Here is a 26,435-nt window from a genome sequence, read left to right on the forward strand (position 1 = left end):
TAAGTGTGTCTGTGCCCTGCATTAAAGTCAACAACAGCATTAATGGTTACACATGAATGGGGGTTGTGTGTGCTTTGAAAGAACGAGGATGGATTACATCATCCTTCGATATCCATGATGGAACATTTTCAAGGTATCAATTGACAACAATCAACATGAGTGAGCGTGAGTGATGGATAGTACATGCATTACAGAGGATATGCAAGAATGCACCACAAGTGTTACTCGCATTAGAGCTGTCTTAAAAAAGTGTGATAGAGTGTGGAGTTTTTGTAAAGGATCGGGTTTCATCTTTCTTTCCCGCTTCGACGAAAGGAGAAAAAGCTGGACTTTGAGCAAAACGTCCACATAACAGTCTCTCGCCTCTTGTTCATCAGTTTATATGGAACATCCGACCAAGAAGCTGAAACGATCAGAAAGCAACGGTCGACGACATCTTGGTTCGCATTCTTCCTCTTCTTCTTCTTCCTCACAACGTGCCAGCCGATCGCAGCAACAACAACCCCAATCAGCCAGTGACAGCAAGTCTTCTATTACTCATCAGCGCTATAGTCTAAGAACTAAAAGGAAACCCACAACCGCTACCAGCACTACAAAGAAATCATCGAATACGGCTGATACATTTGCTGAATCATCCACATCGCAACAGCAACCGTCGAATAGCAACAACGCCGCCGCCGCAGCAGCATCCTCTACCATTGGAAGGTAACAAACAACAACAACAACGAGATAGAGAAGGAGAGAGAGTGTGTGCATGTGTATGTGCCCCATCACATATATACTGATACTTGTTTTGATGGTTACCATTTATATCCACATACCAGTAAGAAACGTTCGCAAAAGAGAAAACAAACGACAACAGAATCCAGCAGCACTCCTAGAAAACGCCAACGCGCCCCTTCTACTCGTACACGTCGCAACAACAACAACAGCAACAACAGCAAAATGGAAAATGATCATGCAGAAGAATTAAAGCGCTCTACTACTACTACGACGACGGCGACGACAACCCGACAACGAGCGAATAGCAGAGGACCATCCACTCGACAAGCTGCCAAAAGTAGTGAGGCATCATCAAAACGAAAGGGTAAAGGCAAAGCACCTGATCAAGAGCATAGGTAAGTGATCCATTTATTATTATTGTCATTGTATTATAGAATAGCATCACTCATTGGTATTTTTCCTTTGCTTAGTAAATCCACGTCAACCACCACCAGGCGCAGGGCTAAGAAGCAAGCCGATCCGGAAGAATTGGAATCACATGAGCCTGAGTCTGACTTGGATACGACCACCACTCCTGTTTCCTATTTCCAATACTTTGACGACGACGATATGGAAGACGACAGGGAGCATACTTTTGACGATGAGGATGAATATGAACATGGAGACAGCTATCAAGATGACCATCCACGACACGACGATGCTCAAGCCATGCATGAAGATTTGGACGATGAGGAGGAAGACGAGGAAGACGACGACGATGAAGACGACGATGACACTGACGAATTGGAACGCATTCGACGCAGCTTTGGTTTACAATTATCAAGTTCCTTTGGTGGCATGATGTCCGATATGAGCAGTCGGCTTCGTTCGATCCTTGCCAGTCTCAAAAACGACGAACCCACTATGCAACTGGTGGCATTACAAGAGCTTGCAGAAATCTTATCTGTGAGCAGTGAGGAGAATCTTGCCGGTTATTTTGCCAGTGACAGCTTCGTCAAGGAACTTGTACGCATCATGAAAGGTCCCACCGATCTACTAGGTGGTGGTCTTGGTGGTGGTGGTGATATGGATGATGACATGATGATGGCATTGGCTATGAGTGAAGGCATAGGTGGTGGCAACCCCGAAATCGCATTATTGGCTTGTCGATGTATCTCCAACTTGCTGGATGCAATGCCTACCGCTGTGACAAGCGTCGTGTATCATGGTGCCGTCGGTGTCTTATGCCAGAAACTCAAGTCTATTGAATACATTGATTTGGCCGAACAGGCTCTATGTGTACGTTCGTTGGAGAGAAGATACTTTAAAGGAAAACAAGGAGGGCTAATCATGTGTGTTTATAGGCATTGGAAAAGGTTGCACAACACTTGCCAAGGGCCGTAGTACACGAGGGCGGTTTAAGCGCAGCATTGATGTACTTTGACTTTTTCAGCATCCATTCTCAACGCACAGCATTACGCACAGCTGCCAATTGTATGCGTGGCGTCGATGCAGACTCATTTCCTCAAGTCATGGAAGTCGTTCCTACCCTCCTCAATACCATCTCTTATCCGGATCGCACAGTGATCGAATTGACATGCTTATGCTGGGTCAAGTTTGCTGAGACGTATCGCAACAACAGTGAATTATTGGAAAAAGCGATCACCAAGGAGCTTTTGGAAAAGATGACCACCTTGATCCCAGTCCCTGGCAACACCAACGTAGTACGACCCTCAACATTCACCGATCTTTTGCGCATCTTTCGTGTCATTTCACGTGGATCTCCTAAACTTGGCTATGATCTCATCGAGCTCAAGATTGTGGACACCTTGTATCGTGTCTTGGTGGGTGCTGCCAAGGCCCCCGAAGATACGGTCCCAACGGATGTGTCCTTGGACAGCAAATGGCGTGATTCAGTGCATTCTATCTTGAGAATCTTTGTCGATGTACTTCCATCACTTCCAAAAGGTAAATAATGTCATGAAGCTATCAATAAGAGGAGAAGGTTGTACTGATACATATAAATGGATGTAGATGGCATGTTTAGCTCAAGACGATTCAAGGAAACATCCTCTCGAGGTGAAGGCACAGAGGAAACGAGCAGCACCACCACTACCACAAAGGACAAAGGAAACAACAACAAGCAAGTGGATCCTCGTGTGGAATTGTTGGAAAAGAATGCGGATGTTGTCAAACGCCTTGATCAATTGTGTATCCCTGTATTACTGGAAGTGTACATGTCAACGGTTACTTTGCGCACGCGACAGCTTGTCACCCACAACCTTGTCAAGCTCATTCACTTTTCCAATGCGGATACTTTGCAACAAATCCTCAAAGATCTCCCATTATCAAGTTTCCTTGCTGGTATCCTAGCACAACAAGAACATTCTTCCCTTGTCATTGATGCATTGTTCCAAGTCGAATTGCTTTTGAAAAAACTCCCGGAGGTGTATCGATTCCTCTTTGAACGTGAAGGTGTATTGCATGAAGTGGAGATGCTTGCCAATGCACCCATGCAAGATGAATCACAAGCAGAAGAGAATGCCGACAACAAGAACAAGCAAGGTGAAGGCGATAGTTCAGAACCCTCCAAAGATTCGGATGAGCCTGCCTCAGCATTGGATGTCCTACGCAGTATGCAAGAATCCATTCGTGAAGCACAAGCAGCCGTTGACGAACAAGAAAGCAGTGAAGAAGAAGAAGAAGAGGAAGAGGAAGAAGAAGAGGATAATAATGACGATGAGGATGATAACAACAACATTAAGGCATCCACATCTTCATCCCAAGCCGACAAGAATCAAGCGGTGCCATCTTCTGACAAGAAACGTAAGAGCTCATCACGACGACGACAACCACAACAACAAGAGGATGATAAAAGCAGCAGCCAAACCGAATCCACCCCACCTAGGCGTCGACTATTTGATCGTAGTGGTTTGCATGCACTTTTGCGCAGTCGTTTTGGTGCTCCTCAAGTGCCTACCCCTGAATCTGAGAAGGGCATTGGTCGTGGATCTACCCGACGTTATATTATTCGCTTGGCACAAAACATCCTAAGTGAATATCAAGCACAAGATCAAGAAGGTGTATCCAAATCATCGAGCACGCTACAAGAGATCAAGGATTGTGCGCAATCCCTCAAAGGAACATCCACTGATCCAGAGGCGCGTCACACATTGGAAAAGTTGATGGGCTATTTGCAAGGTTTCAAGATGGGCATCAGCAGCTTTGAATTGATGAATTCAGGGCTTATGGAAACATTGCTTGCCTATCTCACGGATGACAAGGATGCTTCGTTCCATGCTCAGCTTGATACACGACGCCAGACATTTATTGATATGTTTTTGAAACGTGAGGCGACAATGGAAGCAGACGAGATTTATCCTGTGCGTGTCTTGGTGATGCGTCTTCAAGAGGTGCTTAGCCGTTCTGAACCCTTTGAAGTGGTGACACCTTTGGAATCTTCCTCCCTTGGTGACAATTTCCGTAATCCTACAAGCATGCTTGCCAAGCAGTTACGTTTGCGTCTGTCCGGAAGAGGATCCGATATCCCCGTTGAATATCAGCAATTGATGGTGTCTACGCATGCTGTGGCAACATTCAAGGTGCTGGAAGAGTATTTATTGGCACGCATTGGCAGCATGTCTTCTTCTTCTGCTGCTGCTGATGCTTCATCAAGACGACGACGACGACGACGAGGTGGTTTGGAAGAAGATGAAGATTTGGAAGATGATGATGATGAGGAGAACTCTGAAATCGAAGAGATTGATGTGGATAATATGGATGAAGAGGAGGAGGAGGAAAATCATCACGAGGTAAGGGTCATTTGAGTAGTCATTGTTGTTTTCTTTTAGCTAATCTTTTATGATGATGAAAAGGAGGATGCCATCGAACAAGAACAACAACCAGAGGAAGAGAAGGCTGAAACATCCAAAGGCAAAAAGACATCATCATCATCCACGGAGAACAAGCCTGGCAAATGGACCATTCGCTTTTACCTTAACGATACCCTGATCAGCAACGACACCACGGTCTATGGCGCTGTTCATCAATATGAAATCAACAACAACAACAACAACACACGAGCCAGCAGTTCTATGCGCAACATTTGGATCACATCATATCCTGTCACATTTGAACGTGTGTATGTTACGAAGGATGATGAGGAAAAAGAGCAACAAGCATCCACAACAACATCACGAACAAAAGAGGGTTGTGAGCGTCCTTCCGTGTTGACAGATGAATCCGTTTGTACCCGTGCTCTTCAACTGCTTCGCGTGTTGATGGATCTTGCGCGTCCTTTGACCTATTGCACCCTTCCCTTGCAAGACTTTGTGAATCGTAAGGTGGCTGCCAAGATGAATCGACAATTGGAAGAGCCTCTTATTGTGGCCAGCTCATGTCTTCCTCGTTGGACCTATTGGTTGATGTTGAAGGCCCCCTTCCTATTCCCATTTGAAACACGCTATCTTTTCATCCAAAGTACGTCGTTTGGTTATTCACGATTGATTGCACGATGGCAAAGTATGCAAATGCGGAACAACCAGCAACGCGATGATCATCACCACAGCCAACAACCTGTCTTGGGACGTATGGAGCGGCAAAAAGTGCGAATCATGCGATCACAAATGCTCGAGTCAGCGATCAAGATCCTGGATCTCTTTGGCAGTTCGCAATCGGTGTTGGAAATCGAATACAATGGGGAAGAAGGCACAGGCTTGGGACCCACACTTGAATTTTATGCAGCAACATCTCGTGAATTTTGCAAAAAGAGTCTCAACATGTGGCGCGATGATGATACCAACGCTGAAGAAGAATACGTTATTGCCAAACATGGTCTATTCCCAAAACCACTCGCCAAATCAGGAAGCACCAAGATTATCAACTTGTTCAAGACGTTGGGTCAATTCATGGCCAAAGCGATGCTCGATTTCCGTATCATTGACTTGCCATTCAGCGCCGCCTTTTTCAAGGTCGCCATCGGTCATGAACAACCCAGCACGTCTCTTGTAGCTGTAAGTTTGGATATCATGTGCTTTTCTCTATATACATTGCTAATCGATCATCATCTATGTAGGAAATTGATCCTGTCCTTGGTCAATCCATCCAGCGATTACAAGCCTATGTTGACCAAAAGCGTGCAATTTATGCAGACAAATCAAAGGTATAAAGTTACTTATGATGATGAGAGAGAACCTCATACTAATTGGAAACAATAGACCAACCAAGAGAAATTGGATGCCGCCAGCAAGATTCAAGTAGACGGATGCGGCATTGAAGATCTATGCTTAGACTTTACTCTTCCTGGTGAAGCTAATCTCGAATTGAAGGCGGGTGGTGCCGATATTCCAGTGACGATCAACAATGTGGAAGAATACATAGATTTGCTCCAAGACAAGCTTGCAGGCTCTGGCATTGCAAAACAAATGGATGCTTTCCGACAAGGTTTTGATCAGCTTTTTGCATTGGATGACCTCAAGATTTTAACATACAATGAATTGGTGTCATTGTACGGCGTTTCTTCGGAAGATTGGTCCTATGCCAGTAAGTGTCATTGTAGTGAAATAAGGGGTGAGGAATGGGTTATTGATTGGTTTTTTCTTTTAGCATTGGCGGATGCTATCAAGGCTGACCATGGATTCTCAATGGAAAGTGTCTCGTTCAAAAACTTGCTTACCATTTTGTCCGAAATGAATGATGATGAACGACGCGAGTTTTTGCAATTCACCACTGGAAGCCCTCGATTGCCCATTGGAGGTAAAATACTATAGCTTCATTCACTTGGGAATACTTACTAATGGGTGGTGGTGCATTGTAGGATGGAAAGCTATGCGACCTGTGTTTACTGTGGTATGCAAAACGGCCGAATCACCCCTTTCACCTGACGACTATTTACCATCGGTGATGACCTGTGCCAACTATCTCAAGATGCCTGATTATTCGAGCAAGGAAAAAATGCGAACGAGGTTATTGACATCCATGCGAGAAGGCAAGAACAGCTTTTTGCTATCTTAGTTTCATTCTATTCCCCCCCTCCATTCCATACACACACACACACACACACACACATTTGCACAACAACAAAACACCCACACACACAGCAGCACCGTTTATACATATCACACCACACACAATCACCAAACTTTGTTCAAACACATATTCCCCACACCATTGTACACAGTCGCACACACTCACTCACACTCACACAAACAGCTTATTAAAGATGCTCATGGTAAAATAAGGATGCAAATTGTTATCGATTTTAGTACAATGGATTGAGAAATGCAAATTGGAGGAGAAAAAGAAGAGGTCTTAAGCACTGGTTGGTAGGACGTCAGAAGGGATCAAGCTGGTGAGCTGAGTAATGGATGATAGATCGGGGATATCCTATCACACAAACATTCTAAATTAGCACCTCTTGTTACACATACATTGTACATCCTCTCTCTCTACTTACATTGCTGTTGCATGGTAGATTGGCCTGGTTCGAAATGGTAGGTGATATCTTGATACCAATGATATTGACGGTGGGAACGACATCGTAATTGATGGTGATATCGGTGGGTTCGCTTCCTGTCAAACCGCATTTGCCCATCATGTCCATGATAATCGATTGAGTAGCCGAATCCTTGGCATCCACACTTAGAGTGAATGGGAAGATGATCTCGGTGACAGCGTATCGTTCGATATGAACATCATTTAATTTTCCGCCTCCAATAGTTTCCTTGTGCCCTGGATAATATGCCTAAAGAAAGAAGAAGAAGAAAAAGAAAGAGTTAAAGGAGAGAACGAGAGCAAGAGCGGAATGATGATACATAACCCAGATAACCCTTCCCTTCCTCCCCCACCTCAGCCCCATGTCGATCTCCTCTTGTACCTACATACCTTGGCTACCACATCCTCAAAAGTGATACTCTCGACATTGGGATTGTCAATGGTGATGTTCAAATTGAATACAAAGTTGGCCGTGGTGCCATTGATACTGAATTGCGGTTCGCCTTGGATACCATTGAATTTGACATCAGGGACCTTGAAGATACCAGCGAGCACACCAATGACAATGGCAATACAAATGATGAGTAACAAGATGATACAACAGATATAGCGGATCCACTTTGGTAAACAGGTACAACATCCACAGCATAGCTTGTCCATACACGATCGTCGACGCGGCTCCTCAACATACAAGACAGGGGCACCACCAGCACCGCCATCGCTCAAATGTTGGTATTGCCCATGCTGACGACCTGCTTTGCGATTGTGATCAATGCCGTAGCCGTCATCGCTTGCCATGGTGGGTGTCTGCATGTGCTGCATGGGATAAGGCGGATCGTATTGACCATAGCCGCCGCTGTCATTGTAGTTGCCGTAATGGGCCATGTCAGTTACAAGTTATATGTGTGTGTGTGTGTAAGTTGAACAAACGAAAAACAAGGAGCGGGAATGATATGTACAATGTCGAGTTTATAAAAAGAGGTTTCGCGTCTCACAGGATGCCACTCCAAAGTAACACAAGGGGTTTGCTTCTTGTGCATCCGACAGATCCAGGCACATTTCTATACTTATCTCCTCCCGCGCGTAGCAGTAGAATGATCATGGATGCAATTACAATTCCTACACCATGCCATATCCAATATGAAAAGATGTTTCCATAGTATACGTACACACTTTACTGTATCGAAAAGTCTAATAATAAATCGCGTGCTCTAAGCTTACAAGAAGGCTCAGTATCTTGCATAATCGATGTGATGTGTATGTGTCAATACATCTCCCGCCGTAGATCAATATCTTAATACATAAAAGATCTACAAATCACAAAAGAGGAACGTGTTTGTCATCCCATGGATCACCCTTAATACAATGCATCAAATGCCTACACACGACGACGACGAGGTCTAACTCTACAGGAACAAGAAGGCTGTCTAAACGCAATGCCGTATTCTCTAAAAGTAACCCTTTTTAATCCAACATCATTTACAAGATAGAGAATGAGAGATACAATGGATTGCTCTAATGAGGGAGATACATCTATTTGGGAACCTCCTATCCTTTGGGCGTGCATTCTGCAAAGGTCAATGGATGGCCGTGACATGGCACCTGGTGCATGGCGTGTCAAAACATGGCGTTGTTGGATGATGAAGGTTGTACATGGTTGACAGGTTGTTGCACAAAGGATGATGATAGTAGTTTCGCGTAAAGTATGACAATTGGACGCGTCAATCGTTCTGGATCATAGACTCATGCATAATGGTCAAGTTGACAACATGTTGGTAAAGGATACACAAGGGCAAAGGCTCTTTTTCCACGCGTTGTATATACCCATTTCTTTCCATCCCATATACCAAAGCAGTATCCATATCCAAACCATATCCATAACAAGATGTATATATTGAAGCAGATTGCTACGCGTAAATAAAGCTGCTTCTATACAATGGCTAGCTGCTGTCCACGTGAAAAGGGGTTGTAAGGCAAGTTGCTGCAAGTGGAGAACGCCGTTTGAGACAATGGAGTAAAGACATGCTTGCTAATGGCAGCTGCTGTTACGTTTGATCGTGGCAAAGGAAGTGTGGCAAAAGAAGGTGTAGTACTAAGAAGGCGCGTGTTGTAGTATAGTGACAAGGTGTGTACACGCCATGGACTTGCCATTCAGTCAAAAGACAATCGGATCACGGCAATTGTAGGATTGACATGATGGATTGAAGCAATACAATCGTTCGCAGGTGGTAGTTGTATACTTGAATGGGTGAACAATTGAGAATGAAAGGAAGAGACAAGAAGTTGTGGGAGTGGAAGAAGTGGAAATTGAATAGGTCGCGCACCTCTTGTATAAATACATGAACACTGTACATCCAAACCTTGATATTGAGATTGCCCCTATCGAACCTCAAACTTTCACACAATGTGCTCTTGGACATGCCGATCAATCTTTTATTAATAAGGAACCAACACTTCATTTGAAAATATTGAATGGGAGGGTACAATGTGGGGTTTACTATGTAAGTGGAAATGGAGGTCAGCCCCGGATTCATGATCTATGGAAATAGTATGTATTACCTTGGGATTCCCCTTTTCGATCTTGAAACTTTGTCAGGAGGTTCGCTAGGACATGCTGACCAACTTCATTCAATTAAAATCTTCAGGCTTCATTGTGAAAATGCGGGGTGGCTCAAGTGGTGGATAACGGGTACAAAAGAGTGGAGGGCCCACTGCCCCGAAGTTGCTTGCTTCCAACTTGAAAATTGGACAGAAGGGTGCTCTCGAGCATGCTGATCAACTGTTTCTAATAAAAACTTCACGCTTCATTTGAAAATTTGGAATGGGAGCGTCCAAAAGTTTGAAAGACGGAGACATTCGCAGGGTCTGTCTTTCAAGAATTGACGTATTCTTTGTTTGACCGTAGCTCAGCCAAATCATCTCGGATCAAGAAAGTTGAAAGATGGGAATGATGGGCTGGAGGAGAGGAATAGTTCACACGCATTGGTTTGGGCAACAACGGTGAATGTGAGGAATGGGCTATTGGCTGCCAATGATGAGCTATGTACAAGTTAACATTCATTGATCGTTCTAGTCATGCAAAACTACTGAGTTACACAAAGACGTCCCTCTGCATCTTTTGCTGTATTATAGTCATTCTACTTCACAATGAACAAAGCTCACTCTTCATATAGCATTACACTTAAAGCATAGGTAAAACATAAAGGTGCCTGTATCTCTAAACTTTGCAATGAACCGTGGGGTCTTTAATCGAACAAAGCTGCTCGTCCGGGTCAAAGCGATCTTGTGTCAAAGTATGAAGCTCATCGTGGCCATTCCCAGATTTCGCAATGTCGCCACCAGCCAAACTGGATCTGGGGGTCGACCTCTTCGACGACGACGACGACCCAAAAAATATTTTTTGGGCTAGTTGCGAGATTGAACGTGAAACTTTCACACAAGGTGCTGTTGGCCAAGCCGAGCCCATTGCTCTAATAAAAACCCCACGTTTCATTGTAAAGTTTGGAGATACAGGCACCTTTATGTTTGTGTGCGTGATGCTATATGACAAGTGGTCTTTGTTCATTGTGAAGTAGCTGGACCCTGGCAGAGCAAAAGATGCAGAGGGTCGTGTTGTGTAACACAGCTACGTTTGCATGAATGAAAGGGTCAATGTATAATTACTTTATGGATCATCTACGAACAGGCATGTATTGCTAGCTAACGGCCACTTTTATCCAATCATCATTGTTGCGAGATCCACTGCATGGGAACGATGCCCCTGCTCTAGACATTCATTTCCATGATTAAAGCAGGTTGATCCGAGCTGATTTGACTGAGCTGCGGTCAAAGAGAGATTACATCACTCTGGACATCAAGCACGCTCGATGTAGCTCAACCGATGTAATCTTGTGTGAGCGTAACTCAACCAAATCAGCTCGGATCAAGCTACTTTAATCATGGAAACGAATGTCTGGAGCAGGAGCATTGTCCACCCACAATAGAATGCACAAAAGTTGTGAATGCACAAAAGTGGCTATTAGCTGCCAATGTATGACCTGAAAATGAGGGTTGCGTACCTGTCATGCATGGTCCCTGAAGTCCAAACTTTTTAACCCAGTTACACAAACACGTCCCTCTGCATCTTTTGCTCTGCCAGGGTCCACCTACTTGACAATGAACAAAGACCACTCTTCATATAGCATCACGCTTACAAACATAAAGGTGCCTGTTTCTCCAAACTTTACAATGAAACGTGGGGTTTTTATTAGAGCAATGGGCTCGGCTTGGCCAACAGCACCTTGTGTGAAAGTTTCACGTTCAATCTCGCAAACAGCCCAAAAAATATTTTTTGGTCGTCGTCGTCGTCGAAGAGGTCGACCCCCAGATCCAGTTTGGCTGGTGGCGACATTGCGAAATCTGGGAATGGCCACGATGAACTTCATACTTTGACACAAGCTCGCTTAGACCCGGACGAGCAGCTTTGTTCGATTAAAGACCCCACGGTTCATTGCAAAGTTTAGAGATACAGGCACCTTTATGTTTTACCTATGCTTTAAGCGTGATGCTATATGAAGAGTGAGCTTTGTTCATTGTCAACTAGTATGAATATAATAGAGCCAAAGATGCAGAGGGACATGTTGTGTAACTTGAGTCAGTCAACACAGGCGATGCATGATACTCGTACACTGTTTAAGAGTAGTTTCTAAAATGCCAGCTAATAACCCAGTCCTCCCAATCATCTTTGTTGCCCAACCCAATGCATGTGAGCGATTGTCCTGCTCCAACTCATCATTTCCATCATTAAACTTTCTTGATCCGAGATGATTTGACTGAAAAACGCTCAAACACAGAAATGTCATGCAATAACATCAGAAAAATCATGTGCAAAATGATTTGTAAACTGCCAGCTACATAGCAGCCCATCGCTAAATATGGATACTACGCGATTGTAGGATCATTACTTTATAAGTGGTGTTGTGTATGCCATGCAATGAGAAGTTGATGAACAAAGCAATTGGGGCCGCTAGTCTTTTTATTACTTTAAAATGCATCCTATAGTATACATGTCGTTACGTTTGTCGAGGAGAACAAAGAGGGCCAGGATGACCACCACCATACACCATATCAATCGTGGTACCAAACTCAAAGGGATTACCGTTATAGGCGATGAAATCAGCCTTGTATCCTTGACGAATCATACCTACTTGTTCATCCAAGCCAAACATCTGGGCAATGTTCCACGTGACCAAGCCCACGGCCATTTCTTGGGTCATGTCCTTATTGTGCGCCAAATTCCATCCAGCCTCCCAAATCAGATTACGCGCACTGCCATCCTTTCGATCCTCACTTGCTAGACCAACAAGCACACCATGCCGTAACAAGATATCAATGGCTGTATCTTTGGAATACGGCGGACCATAGAGACATCGACGTGCTTGCCAGCTCAAAGGCACACATCGCGCTGGCATAAGAATCACAGGAATCTGTACACGTGCTAAATGGCTTGCTACCAAATGGGATTCGGCACCTCCCAGAATAATAAACTTGACCTTGGGTAATGCATGTTGCTTCATGTTGATAATCGATGCAATCTCATCCGCATCATCCGTCTCAACCACCACTGCAAGTTGACCTTGAGCTGCACGTGCAAAGATATTGGTGGCTGCATCCTTATCTTCATTATCTTGTAACAGAGAACGCAATGCTGCCATTTGCTGGGATATGGTCATTGAGCTGCCATGCGTGATTACAAAGTGAAGCGCGGTTTCGGTCTTGACATAGGTATCATTGGAGTCGAGCACTATGATACTACTCATTAACAACTACTAGCACTATTACAGCTATATCAAATCTCGTTGACACTTACATGTATGTTTGATTCCTGTACGAAAAGCGACTGAAACACCAGCCAACATTTGGTCGCCAGCGGCCATAGGTTGTGTGATGGATGTAGTTACACCTATCAATTCAAAAGTAAACACGTGATCACCATTTCTTGTATAGCAATTACCTGCTTTGAATGCTTTTCGCATATGTAACCCATTGAATTGAAGGCCATCAACAGCACGCACAATTGACGTTGATAAATCAGGATCATCGATATTGTTTCTTGCAAATCCATCTTGCGTTCCAGGTTCATTGATCATTTCACTTAAGCCCATTGAAACACCACTAGAAATGATACCCTATTATACGGTGTTTTAATACTAATTGTTCCTCAACATACGTTACAAATACTTACAGGTGTCACCACGCCGCCATGCATTTGGAAAATAGGAGCTGACGAAGGCCATTCCGCTTGTTCACATGTTGTCCCAACACATTTTACATGACCATCCTCAACGACCAAATCGACTGCACCGGTATATACTTCTCCAGGAGCAGCATAAAGTTTGCTAATGTTGCGCAATACAAAGGACTCGGTATTGGGATGGCATGCTTCCTTTAATAATGAAGGATGGTTGGCATCATGGCTTTCCAAAGACAAGGCGTTTGTTGGTCGATTGGGCAATGCATGCACATCGTTGACATCAATTGGTGATGAGGATCCTTCTTCTTGTGTCTCGTCTTTTTCAGCGAATTCTTCTTGTACCACACCCTTGAACCACGACGCATTGAAATCAAGTTCGAAGCCATCCACGATCACGTGTTTGGGTCGAGCTCCTAGTCGCAATGGATGTCGTTCCCAAATAACCAAATCTGCATCCTTTCCAACTTCAATACTATACACTAATTGTTAATAACAATGACTGGTAAAAGTGAATACTATACACACACCTGCCAATACGATAATCCAATCCAAGAGCCGTAGCAGCAGCACTGGTTACAGAAGCTAGAGCTAAATGCTCATCCCAACCATAATGATACGCCCTTTGTGCTTCGTACACCAAATCACGCTATCCATCATGGTGCATGAATATCATGTGTCTTTGATTTTCCTCCTTTCTATACTTACTCCATTCGTCACCGGGTGATCGGTAATAAGCGTGACAGGAATACCAGCCTCCGTCAGAATGCCAGGTGCATACACATTGTGATCCCAGACTTCGACCTATACACTTCATTAGTCATGATCCTCTTACACGATCAAGCAATGATCCATCATACCGTAGTACCCCAAAAATCTACACAAAGAGAAGACGATTATTAGTATACGTTATTCATACGTATGCATACGTGCTTGAATTACCTGTGGAAGTGGCAACTGTAATGTTGTTTTTGGCTCGCTTGATAATTTCAGGTACCTGCCAAGCACTGGAAGCATGATGAAGGGCGGCAATATCGAAATCGAATTCAAGTGAATGACGAACAATAGCCTCGATATCTTGTGGTAGATAGCAATGGATATTCAATTTGACATTGTGACGCAGCAATGCAATCAAGCTGTCGAGTTTGAGCGATTCTGGGAATGGTTCGGATAACTGGATCTCGGGTGATGAGGCATCGTGGTGCATTGTCTTGTTGAGACGCATGGCTGTATCACACCAATCATCTTGTTGGCGCATCAATTCTTGAGCCTCCTCAAATCTCTTTCGGAATAGATACGCTTCACCCATTCCTATGATCCAGGTTAATTAAAACATGTTGAAGGGAATACATAGCACGAAAACATACGTGTCATGGGCATTTTGAGCTGTTTCCCATAGAAACTTTTCGCATTGTCGCCGCACGCGAACTTCATGTAACGCCAAGGGAATTCATTCTCTGTTGCATTGGCAGTAACAAGCATATCCTCCACTGATAATGTTGGCATAGGTCGAAGTTTCACAACTGCAGCTTCTCCACCCATAACGTTGGCTGATCCAGGAAGCACCAAGTTAGTTGTAACGCCGCCACTTGCGACCACCTTGATAGCGAGGTCTGTAGGACGCATGGCATCAATAGCACGTACCTATAGTGACACACGCACACGTCTCTTTGTAAGCATCAGCCATGTATCCATGCCAACAACGACAACTTACATACGGCTTAGTAGGCCCTGACATTTCATGACCATCAATAGCAGCAGTGATGCCACCAATGCTATCCACCATCATGTGCGAGTGCATATCGATAATGCCGGGAGTAATGACGCGACCACCAGCATCCACCACCTTGTCAGCTCTCGATGGCTCGATTCCCATAGCAATCTCGCGTATCACACCATCTTGGATAAGCACATCGCCGCCATCCATGTATTCGTTGCCGAGCCAAATATAGCCATTCTTGATCAACAGCGTGCTATTGACAGCGCCACGTGGGTTCACCGTTCTTTCTGAAACAGGCTGTGGAACGGGTCGAGGTCGTTGAAGCGCTTCACATTGTGCAAGCCCATGTTCGAAACTTGTATGACTGATGCCAGGAGGAACCACCGTTTCTTGTGCATGAGCAATAGTAGGTGTGTCGGCAATGCTGAATGCTGGGAGATGAGTACATGAGTAGAAGGTCGCACCAGCAATGAACGCCAACAAGACAAACACAACAAGGCGGCGCTTGTCACAATGACGGAAAGGCACGTAATGGTCGCCCATGAGAGGTGTGGAAGAAAAAGGGTTGCTCGTGTCGCGTCGTGTGTGTGAAGAAGGGAAAACGATACGCCACTCGAGTCATTGTTGTGTGCCTTACATTTGCAGCAACGTGCATAAACTTTCAGTACAACGACAACAACACTCAACAATGAATCACCATTGACAATACATACATCACCATATAGCTACAATCAGTAATAATATCGCCATCATCATGGAAACGTTTCATTTGGGATTATGTTAAATGACGATGTGGAGAGCGAAGAGATGCAAGTGAACAATGGGAGCAGCAGCAGCTCATTGTTTTGGGCTTTTCACTACACAAACCCTATTTTATTTTTGAATACACGACACCACAATGGCTGCAATGTGGATCATAGAAAGGGGAAGTTACCGAATACAGGGATCTTGTTATGTATATGCGTGCCAATAAAATAAACATTCATTCAACTTTAAAGGATAATGGTGCAGTAAAGGGGGTGAAGGGGTGGTTTCGAGTATGACAGCGGAGACTACAAACGAGCTGCGGGATGCCTGGCACAGAAAAAATGTTTCTTTCGATGCACCTTGTGCCACCCACCAGTTGCTTTCTTGTTTCCCTTTTCTTTCATCACAGCTCTTGTTTCCCTTTTTTCTCTCTTTTTTGCACACACGCAACACTTTTAGCATTCAGATCATATTTCATTCATTCTTGATCGGCCACACTTTTCATGGAGGTCTACGAAGCGCTCCGAGAGCAAACAGCTTATGACGCACAGTTCACCATACGCGCTCTGGGGATTCAGCTTCTAGTCAACCTTGTCGTCTCCATCTTTGTACTTGGCTGTGTCAGCTGGTTACGTCCTCGTCATTATCTCGCTTCCCCTGCAACAAAGTCATCTATCACCACCGACACTGGGTAATGATAATAACCTCCCTTTATGATTATGCTATCATCCTAACGCATGGATATTAGAAAAACCAATAGTGAGCTAGGATGGTTTGACTGGATAAAACAGCTTGCTCGAGTTTCAGATGACTTTCTTATCGATCGAATCGGCTTTGATGCAGTCATGTTTCTACGATTTATGCGTACGCTGCGTAATTTATTGATCATCATGACCATTGTGGCAGTAGCCATCTTGATGCCACTCAATGTCCTTGCAACGCAACACACCGGGTAAGCAACAACCCCACTTGGGACGGGAGCAATGATTTTTCCCATCCGCTTTTTTTATCACAGCCCATAAAGTACTGACCCATGATGTTACACAGAGATTGGCCACCCATTGCGTTCGACATTGGTTTTCTTTCAATATCCAGCATAAACCTTGTTGCCGGCAAAGAGCCATTGAATCCTCAGGATAATTGGTATTGGCCACCCGTAGTTGCCACATGGCTATTTACCATCTTGATTCTCGTGTTCCTGCATCGGGCATCCAACGACTATCTCATCATGCGTAAACAGTTTTACAGCGCTCCCGCCTACAATTTATCTTCTCGATCCATCCTCATCTCCAACATTCCCAAAAACATTCGCTCGAGCGAGGAACTCAAGACATGGCTTGAATCCACATGCAACATTCATTACCCAATTCAGCAAATACATATCGGCCAAGATAATCCGAAACTCATGTCCCTTGTTCGGAAATACAAAAAAGCTGTATGTCGTCTTGAAGATGCATTGGCAGCTTATGCACGAGGTAAGAAAAAAGCAATGGCATTTATTATTGCCGATATCGTTACTCACACACAACATGTTGGTATGTGCGCGGCGTGTGTTAATCAGATGCTTCGGGACGACGGCCTATTGTTCGGACCATCAAAAGCTGGTTGAGTTGTTTTCCCGGGTCCAGCGGGAAGAAGAAGCAATTGGAAACCATTGACCATTACACCAAACAAGTCAGTGACCTGTATCACGCCATACGCCATCTCCCTGCCAACAAGAATATCAATACAACGGATTATGGATGGGTCACGTTTTCATCTACTGCATGGGCCCAGAGTGCTTTGCAGTCACTCAACAAACGAAAGGTCGCACATGCCACTGCACAGGTTTCACCACCAGCCAACGACTTGATTTGGTCAAACATGTCCATTAGCCGAGAAAAGCGGGTCCGAAAGCTGTGGATCGGGAGAGCATTTTTTACCGCGTTTACAGTGGCGTGGACATTACCAGGTATGTGTATACACATACACACACTTAAAAGGACTCTATAGCTGATAATGGTTATATATTATTAGTGGCTGCCCTTGCCATGATATCCAATATTGTCAACATGATACGAATGTATCCTGAATCAAAGGCATACATTGACAAATATTGGTTCATTTTGGGTCTTGTGGAAGCATACATAGCACCTTGTACAATGGCAATTCTTTTCTTTGCACTCCCTCGATTCTTTCGGCGCCTCGTCAACAGCCAAGGATACTTGACACGTAGCCATGCCGACCAAAAGGTGCTAATCATGCTTTATACATTTTTCATTGCCAACCATTTGGTGGTGTTTACAATTACATCCGTTTTCCTCGGCATCTATGGTCAGCTTCGACAACTTGTCTTGGATGGTGTTCTAGCAGATGAAATCATTTCCGAGTATGTTGCACAGCTTGCAAAAAACATTGCAGACTTTTCATGCTTCTGGATCAATGTTGTCTGTGTCAAGGCGTTTGGCGTATCACTTGAAGTGGTGCAGGTGATACCGGTGGTTATGATTCGATTACGACGTTTGTTTATCCGATCGACTCCACGCCGGCTCAAGAAGTTGTTGTCACCACCCAACTTTGAATTTGCACAAAACTACAACATTGTGCTCTTCTTTTTCACAATTGCTCTCATGTACTCAACCACGTCACCGTTGGTGTTGCCATTTGCATTGATCTATTTCTCGGCAGCTTCTTTTGTGTACAAGTATATGCTCATGTACATTTACGTCACCAAAGTGGAGACCGGTGGTAGCATATGGCCTGCCGTATACCATTCGACCATGTTCTCCACCGTGATCTTTCAATTGGTGAGCGCCATTCTCATCATACTTAAAGGTGGTTTCGAGCAAGGCTGCGTCATATTGCCTCTACCAGTGTTGACGCTCATTTATCAATTCTTTTATACACGCCGTCTCAACCGCATCACAACATCGATTGTAGCAACCATGATTACGCATCATGCACACCATAATGGCAACCCAACGTGGACATTGGAATATCAATATTGTGACCCTAGGCTACAGGACACTCATCTCATGCCTATCATTCACAGCAACATGCGATCCTTACTGGGTCAGATATACCCAAAGTACAAGCAAGGGCAGGTTCCTCTCAATAACACATCCGATATCACTACCACCACCACAGCCACTGCAGCTGCAGCCGATGATGCCATTAGCGCTGTTGCGCAACCAAGTATCCATTCAACAAACGACATTTGCCCTATCAACCCCAATTACAATGATGATCAGCATATCACCTTATACAACCCAACGGACAATCGCTCTGTCATGTTCCAAACGGTATCGGATGCTTTTTATTTACATATGGCTGGTGATCATTTTAACAATAACAACGCATCATGTACGTGTTGTGGACTCACGGCGGCGGCGGCAGCAACAACAACAACAACAATGCCACATGATGAGAAATCAAATGCAGCAGTAGATGCACCCTCGCATCATGCCAATGATTCAGATTTCCGAGAACCATCAGCACCTCCTGTAGAGGTGTTATTTTCACCTCCTTCATCAAGTTCAAAAGCAGACATGATATCCACAGCACAACAACACCATCATGTGCCATGCACCGAAGTATCCGAGTTGGATTGGAATAGGCACGTGATGACAGCACAACAACACCAACATCCAGCAGCACCACGACTCTCAATTGGATCCGAGTTGCCCACCTATAGGGATGCCATGCTGGATCGTCCAGTGATTGTAGTGTCCCCAGCATCACCATCACATACACAGCAGCAGCAACAACAACACCAACAAATCCACATGCATCATGTACAGGCAATACCACGTCGTCGTCATTCTGATCCAGCTGCTTACAACAACAACCCACCACCAAATGATGGATGATCGATTTGTACTTCAATGCTTTTTGTACTATAGCCCCTGGTTTCATTGTATATATATATTCATCCTCTCTCGGTTCATTGCACACAATACTATTACGATTCTATTATTGACCACTTAAGATGATGATCCCTTGTTCTCACTTTTTTTTGTTCATGCAAAAGTTGTTGCCCTCCCAATTAGGAAAGGTGACAACAATCTCCTAGCAACATGCTCATACACAACCACTACCAATCATTCTCGCATGTTGTGATCATTGACCTTTTATAATTATCATTGAAACGTGTATCCCCAGAGAGCATTCATTCATGTAGATGTCGATCAATGTTAATGGCAAGTGATAAGGCCGCTGCTATGGCAACGGGGTTTCCATGCATGATACATCATTTGCAGAGGCCATGTGTGTGTGTGAAAATGCCGCCGCAAACATAGCATAAATAAAAGTATGACATCAGCCGCACTTTATCCAGGACTACCCAAAGCATCAGGATCCATTCAGTGACAAGCTTATGTTATCACCACCACGATATGTGGTTGATCATGCTATGTACCATCATCTACATTCTGCATTGCCACATTAGCGCGCTGCTTATTGCTTGTCTTGAAATGTCATTAAAGAAGAATGAACCCTCATTGCCTTTTTCGACACATCTATAAACAATAAATGCTTTACAAAGCGAGAAAGGAAGAAGCTCTTGTTTGTGTGGCACGATGCCAAGCTTTGGTACTGGGGCTTTGTCTGATACTTTCTCGGAATAACGGAGCTCCAACACGGTAAATAGGATGATTGCTTACCACAAACGCCTCTCCCCCACCTGTAGATGTACTCCTGAATGGACACACAAGCATTGATGAACATGATATAAAAGGGTAAACAGGAACAAATTCTGTAGCATCTCGCTTCTTTCATCTTTTTCTGCCATCAACATGTCGTCGTATTATCCCCCTCCTGCACCTGAAGGTGGTCAACAGCCCTTGTATAATGCTCCACCTCCTGATGGTGGTTACTACCAACCAGCGTAAGTTGCTATATACGACAACGAATGACATGGATCATTGATAACGTATGTACATACATCATAATACAGACCTCCACCACAAACGATCATTGTCCAACAGCCTGAAGAAAAGTCGAGTGATCACGGTTGTTGTCTTGGATGGTAGGGTTCTTTGTTCTATGCAAGCAACGAGATTGATTAACAAGAAATGTGTATGTAGCTTGGCTGCCATTTGCATTTGCTGTGCCATTGATGAATTCTGTTAGCACACACCTGTACACGTACCTTCGATGATTCCCAATTGTATACACTTTTCTTCTTCGTTACCCTGTTTCCTATGACAACAATGCAGCTTCAATCGTAGATATACACAATCCACCCTTATCGATTTCCCTTGTAATAAAGTGTTTTGTGGAGAAATATGTACCATCATGACGGCGTACAATCGTACATAGATAACTCTGAAAAACGGAGATATGGATGTGTTACATCGGTCCATGTGTTGTAAATTTGAGTTATTGGCATGTATAACATCATCCCATGTGGCGTACATGATACCCAGCTCTTGGATGATTTCCTGTGCATGGCGAATAACGATAAGTTCTCAGGGGTTAGTGCTGGTGGGTGATGATGTTAGGTAGATAAGAGCTGTGGCAAAGTCCTTCACAGCCGATAATATGGATCCTGTGATCAACAGGATGTATACGGCATGCCGCGGTAAAGGATAAAATAGCTCAACATGTGCTGCTGCGCCAACATCTCCATAGAATTGGGATCATTGAGTAGTACCCTGGCCCGCTACTCCATGAGTTATGATGCCATAACGAGCGACTTTATTAACATCTTGCTTCTTTCTTCGTATCCCTTGATACCGCAAGCATGCACGTGATTGATACCATTGTCATAAGAATGATAGGTCATGCATCTTGTGTTCCAAGAGACAGTTGCCATCTATGTTTTGGGATGCTTTGCGATATTGGCTATATGTCGTTGTTGTTAGAGTCATCATACAAAGTGTTTGCTCAAGTAAAAAGCTGCATCCATTGGATTTAACCGCGTATTAGAGCATCTCGTCACTTTATGATATTAGGATGTTTGTATTCAAGAGGAGTTTATTACATTGGATTCAATAATGAAAATGTTGTCAATTACTATTAGTTGTGAAGGCTGCTTGCTGCTTGTGTTCGGGGTGTCTTTTAAATGTGGGCAAGTTGAAATGCAACAGTCACGAGATGTCGACGCCACCCGGCCGCTCTGCGAAATGGAATTTTTTTCTGGTTGACGCTTTAACACACCTTCCTTAAAAACTCGATGGTAAGTTTTGACAGCTTGCTACCCATTGCCGGCCATTGCTAAACAACAACGATACAATGCGATCTACTAGGCCAACTACATTTTATTCGAGACAGCTTCAGGCTATGCCCTGTTTGAGCGTGTTCAATCTGAGGAGATCGGTGCCAAGTTGGAGCAAGTTCAGTCGACCGTTACCGATCTCGCCAAGTTTGGCAAAATGGTCAAGCTCAAGTCGTTTGCCCCTTTCAAGAGTGCAGCTGATGCTTTGGAGAATGCCAATGACGTTTCTGAAGGTGTGTATAGATACGCAAAAAGGTTTATTTTAGAGGGAAACTAAAATTTTCCATGATAGGCATTGTCAACCCATCCTTGAAGGCTTTCCTCGAAATGAACCTTCCCAAGGCTGGTAAGAAGAACAAAATCCAACTCGGTGTCTCTGAAAGAAACTTGGCTGGTGCTATCAAGGGTGAACTTGGTGTCGAGTGCACCACCGATGAGCTTGTCCAAGAATTGATCCGTGGTATTCGTTTGTGGTCTGAGAAGCTCTTGTCACAACTCAAGGAAGGTGATTTGGGCAAGGCTCAATTGGGTCTTGGTCACAGCTACTCTCGTGCCAAGGTCAAGTTCAACGTCAACCGATCCGACAATATGATTATTCAGGCCATTGCATTGCTTGATCAATTGGATAAGGATGTCAACACCTTTGCTATGCGTGTCAAGGAATGGTACTCGTGGCATTTCCCCGAACTTGTCAAGATTGTCACCGACAACTACAAATACGCCAAACTCGCCAAGGCTATCAAGAACAAGTCTGAATTGGGTGAAGAGCAACTCGAGACACTTGCAGAGATTTTGGATGGTGATGAGAGCACAGCCCAGCAAATCTTGGATGCAGCACGTGCTTCCATGGGTACCGATATCTCACCTGTCGATATGATCAACGTCATGAACTTTGCCGATCGTGTTATCAGCCTTGCCGAATACCGTAAACGCTTGCACGAATACTTGATCTCCAAGATGAGCCACGTCGCTCCCAACCTTGCTGCCCTCATTGGCGAAGTTGTCGGTGCTCGATTAATCTCTCATGCTGGTTCCCTCACCAACCTCTCCAAATACCCAGCATCCACTCTTCAGATCCTCGGTGCAGAAAAGGCTCTCTTCCGTGCTCTTAAGACAAAGGGTAACACTCCAAAGTATGGTCTCATCTACAACTCTTCATTCATTGGTCGTGCTGGTGCAAAGAACAAGGGTCGCATCTCCCGATATCTCGCAAACAAGTGTACCATTGCTTCCCGTATCGATTGCTTCACTGGTTAGTACATAACGTCATTGTAATGTATACATGTATGCTGATGGTCCTTCTTCTATTAGATGCTCCCACCGACAAATTTGGTCAAGCCTTGAAGGCTCAAGTTGAGGAACGTCTTGCTTTCTATGACAATGGTGCTACTCCCGAAAAGAACATTGATGTCATGAAGAAGGTCATTGATTCTCTGGATGGTGAGGAGACTGAGGAGGTTTCGGTTGAAACTACCAAGGGTATGTATTGCTTATGATTACACGATGACAAGGATTTGGCCATTTACATACTTCTTTCATCAATAGCTGGTGTCAAGCGTAAGGCTGATGAGGAGCCTGAAGTCGAGAATGCTGACAAGAAGGCAAAGGCTGACAAGAAGGAGAAGAAGGAAAAGAAAGAGAAAAAGGAAAAGAAGGAGAAAAAGGAGAAGAAGGAAAAGAAGGAAAAGAAGAAAGACAAGAAGAACAAAGATTAGATGCATCATTTGTATTCGTCCATGTTTTAGCAAGCACATCCCATCTCATATTTTCATCGTTGTACCTATCACCATTGTTTCTTTTATCAAAAATGCGTCCTTTGTATTGTGTGTAATTCATCATTAATTCAATCTTCTCTTGCTTTTTGTTTGTGGGTCATTGTGTGCCGTGGCATTATCATCCTCAACCGTCATACCTTGTGAATTATGCAATGATTGTACGCTCCATTGTTTGTCCTACATAGTACGCGCTTGCTGCTTGCATTTGCCGTGACACTAATCAAGACAACGGTATTACAGGGTTGCCTATAGAGCAAGCAGCTGGGTGACGTTAATGATGCGAAGCTACAGTACCAGAACCAAGGCAACAATTTTTTTGTCGATAAGTATAAAATGACTGTGGACAATCAATGATAGATGCATCATCACTCTAATGATGTTACTCGTGGGATCAGGAAGTGCCTCTCAGACAATAGGGCATAAGGATCCTTTAATCAAGGCGACGTCTCAAAGCAATAACGATAGTACCATACGAGACAACTTTATTTCAAGGCGTGTACTTGAGTTTCTGATAATAACAAAGACGAGATAGTAGGGGTATCTATCTGCATGTAGGCTACTTTGAAGCGATCCAGCTGTGTGTGTGGAGAGGGGGCATCGTAGGGAAACAAGCACAGAGCACACTAACAGCCAAGAAGAGCACATTACAACAGCTCCACGGACTCATGACTACAATCGACGAGAGGTACAGGTTACCTTTCCTTTAGATCACGACAACGATTGGCCATGAGTTACGTTGGCAACCAAGATCATAGCAACGATCAGACAAGTGTTGCTTGGCAACATCACAGCAACGATCAGTCAACTGTTACTTTGGCAACGCGTTTTAGAGCATGAGTGAAGACAAGAGTATGTATGTGTATTTAAAAGACAAGTTTATTTATCATAATACTAAGACTAAGACGATAAAGAAGCAGCTGTTGGTTTCCTTGAGCCAAAAGACCAAGTACTTACAGGGATGACCACGAGAAGGTCGCTGCTCAACCATCCCCACCTCTACCTGTGGGCACCAATACCAGGTCGACAAGGTGCAGTGCCGGGGACACCGCTTGTACCTTTTTTGAAGACCGAGAGAAGTAGTTGGAGCCCCCTACAACTATCCCTCGAATCAGGTGCCGGGTCTTGACGCGCCAAAACCTCGTTGGAAAGGAAGGGTAAAGAAAAGAAAAGGAAAAAGGCGGTTCTTTTATAGCCGTTGCTGCGGATGGTTGCTGCGGCTGAAAAGGAGCGTGACACCAAAATTCCATATATGGGTTACAGCAGTCATTGCCTTCTTTATACCATGTTAGCTAAAGAGATCATGATAAAAGACATACATAAAGACACACTTCTTGTACCTTGGGTCATTGCTATATGGGGAAGGTGGGAATACGTGAAGCGTGCACGGATCACCAGCAGCAATGGTGGAGTTTTAGCTGATATTTATCGGAGACACTCAATGAAATCCCCTTTGTGCAAGGTATGAATTGAAGCATCATTGTAGCAGAAAAAATACACGAATCATTCACGTAACTAATATCGTCATACACACATACAGATGCGTTGAAATCCTTCTTTCTAGTGTATATCCACAGCTGTACATGAATTGGCAGGTTGGTTTCCATGGCGGCGTTTTTCTTTCTTCACAGCACCTACTCAAAGCCGACTCCTCCAGAGCACTCACTGATGCCGTTTCCATCGCAACAACAACAACGTCAACGGTGAAAGATGGAGCGTGTCAAACAGCGATAGGTGCCCCCATGCTCCTTCCTCATTGACCAAGAGAGTAACCGCGATCCACCCATGACTGGAACAAAACAATCAGGTATGACCAAACACTTGCTGCTTTTATTAAGCGCCCAGAATACTAATAAGGTATCGTTCACTCCCTTTCACAAGATCCAAGGCAAAAGGGGATGATATAAGGCGTATCTCAAATTGGCCTTGCTACGTTGGATGATCCCATGGCAATGATCACAAGGAGTGCTTTTACATGGATATATTGGTATCAATGGTTCGGCAAAAGCAATCATCGAGTACGCAACATTGATGACATGGCACGATTCACCAAGGGTTTTGGGAAATGATGGATGATGGAGGTATCAAAGAGGATGAAAATGGTAAGGTTATTTCACAAGGCACAGGGTATTGGTGAATCTATCTTTCTATAGCAACAAGGGAACAGTGACAAGATCAAGAGCACTCTGGGACGAACAACTTGTTTATCTAACCAGGGTCATCATTTGTTCAGGCGAGATTCCAGGCATGGAAGCAACACTGGTAAAGATTTGGATGATTGGACCTTGGTCAAAAGATGATGGTATCCATGATTGTATTATGTAGCTATTAGCGTGGTAGTGGTGGTTATGGTTCTAGAAAGGATGATGGCCTTAAAGATTGCCAATAAAATGAGATGAGTTGCCGCAATTGACTGGTGCAAATAGATCATTATTACCATCATGATGTTGTATTTAGGATAAATGATGATGGGGTAAAAGGAATTTACATTTCAAGCTTCACACATTTTCACACACAAGATACTTTCAGACTAGCTGCGGAAGGGAGTACACTCAGTGATATAGCCGATATGAATGA

General features: G+C 44.1%; 6 protein-coding genes across 6 annotated transcripts; 4 read left to right on the forward strand and 2 right to left on the reverse strand.

Annotated features, from left to right (window-relative positions):
- Nucleotides 1-382: 382 nt before the first annotated feature.
- Nucleotides 383-6,714, forward strand: O0I10_004174 (uncharacterized protein; the record flags this gene model as incomplete). The annotated part of the gene is made up of 10 exons (XM_058484236.1): nt 383-705; nt 825-1,118; nt 1,194-2,001; nt 2,067-2,670; nt 2,737-4,514; nt 4,554-5,714; nt 5,777-5,863; nt 5,919-6,243; nt 6,307-6,456; nt 6,518-6,714. 10 exons carry the CDS (start codon nt 383-385, stop codon nt 6,712-6,714), a joined length of 5,727 nt encoding a protein of 1,908 aa, XP_058344861.1.
- A 297-nt stretch (nt 6,715-7,011) lies between these two features.
- Nucleotides 7,012-8,079, reverse strand: O0I10_004175 (uncharacterized protein; the record flags this gene model as incomplete). Its single annotated transcript, XM_058484237.1, has 3 exons — nt 7,012-7,086; nt 7,157-7,444; nt 7,585-8,079. 3 exons carry the CDS (start codon nt 8,077-8,079, stop codon nt 7,012-7,014), a joined length of 858 nt encoding a protein of 285 aa, XP_058344862.1.
- Nucleotides 8,080-12,245: 4,166 nt separating this feature from the next.
- Nucleotides 12,246-15,686, reverse strand: O0I10_004176 (uncharacterized protein; the record flags this gene model as incomplete). Its single annotated transcript, XM_058484238.1, has 10 exons — nt 12,246-12,976; nt 13,043-13,135; nt 13,187-13,361; nt 13,418-13,898; nt 13,954-14,072; nt 14,132-14,227; nt 14,284-14,300; nt 14,366-14,734; nt 14,791-15,067; nt 15,138-15,686. The coding sequence occupies 10 exons, from the start codon at nt 15,684-15,686 to the stop codon at nt 12,246-12,248; spliced, it is 2,907 nt and encodes a 968-aa protein (XP_058344863.1).
- Nucleotides 15,687-16,393: 707 nt separating this feature from the next.
- Nucleotides 16,394-19,738, forward strand: O0I10_004177 (uncharacterized protein; the record flags this gene model as incomplete). Its single annotated transcript, XM_058484239.1, has 5 exons — nt 16,394-16,581; nt 16,639-16,842; nt 16,938-17,365; nt 17,452-17,841; nt 17,907-19,738. The coding sequence occupies 5 exons, from the start codon at nt 16,394-16,396 to the stop codon at nt 19,736-19,738; spliced, it is 3,042 nt and encodes a 1,013-aa protein (XP_058344864.1).
- A 924-nt stretch (nt 19,739-20,662) lies between these two features.
- O0I10_004178 (uncharacterized protein) lies at nt 20,663-20,999 on the forward strand (the record flags this gene model as incomplete). The annotated part of the gene is made up of 3 exons (XM_058484240.1): nt 20,663-20,754; nt 20,824-20,895; nt 20,954-20,999. 3 exons carry the CDS (start codon nt 20,663-20,665, stop codon nt 20,997-20,999), a joined length of 210 nt encoding a protein of 69 aa, XP_058344865.1.
- A 1,045-nt stretch (nt 21,000-22,044) lies between these two features.
- On the forward strand, nt 22,045-23,801 carry O0I10_004179 (uncharacterized protein; the record flags this gene model as incomplete). The annotated part of the gene is made up of 5 exons (XM_058484241.1): nt 22,045-22,047; nt 22,118-22,319; nt 22,379-23,338; nt 23,398-23,565; nt 23,632-23,801. The coding sequence occupies 5 exons, from the start codon at nt 22,045-22,047 to the stop codon at nt 23,799-23,801; spliced, it is 1,503 nt and encodes a 500-aa protein (XP_058344866.1).
- Between the last annotated feature and the right edge of the window lie 2,634 nt (nt 23,802-26,435).

The sequence above is a fragment of the Lichtheimia ornata genome (assembly GCF_029851405.1).
Source record: "Lichtheimia ornata isolate CBS 291.66 chromosome Unknown scaffold00015, whole genome shotgun sequence".
Taxonomy (NCBI): Eukaryota; Fungi; Mucoromycota; class Mucoromycetes; order Mucorales; family Lichtheimiaceae; genus Lichtheimia; species Lichtheimia ornata.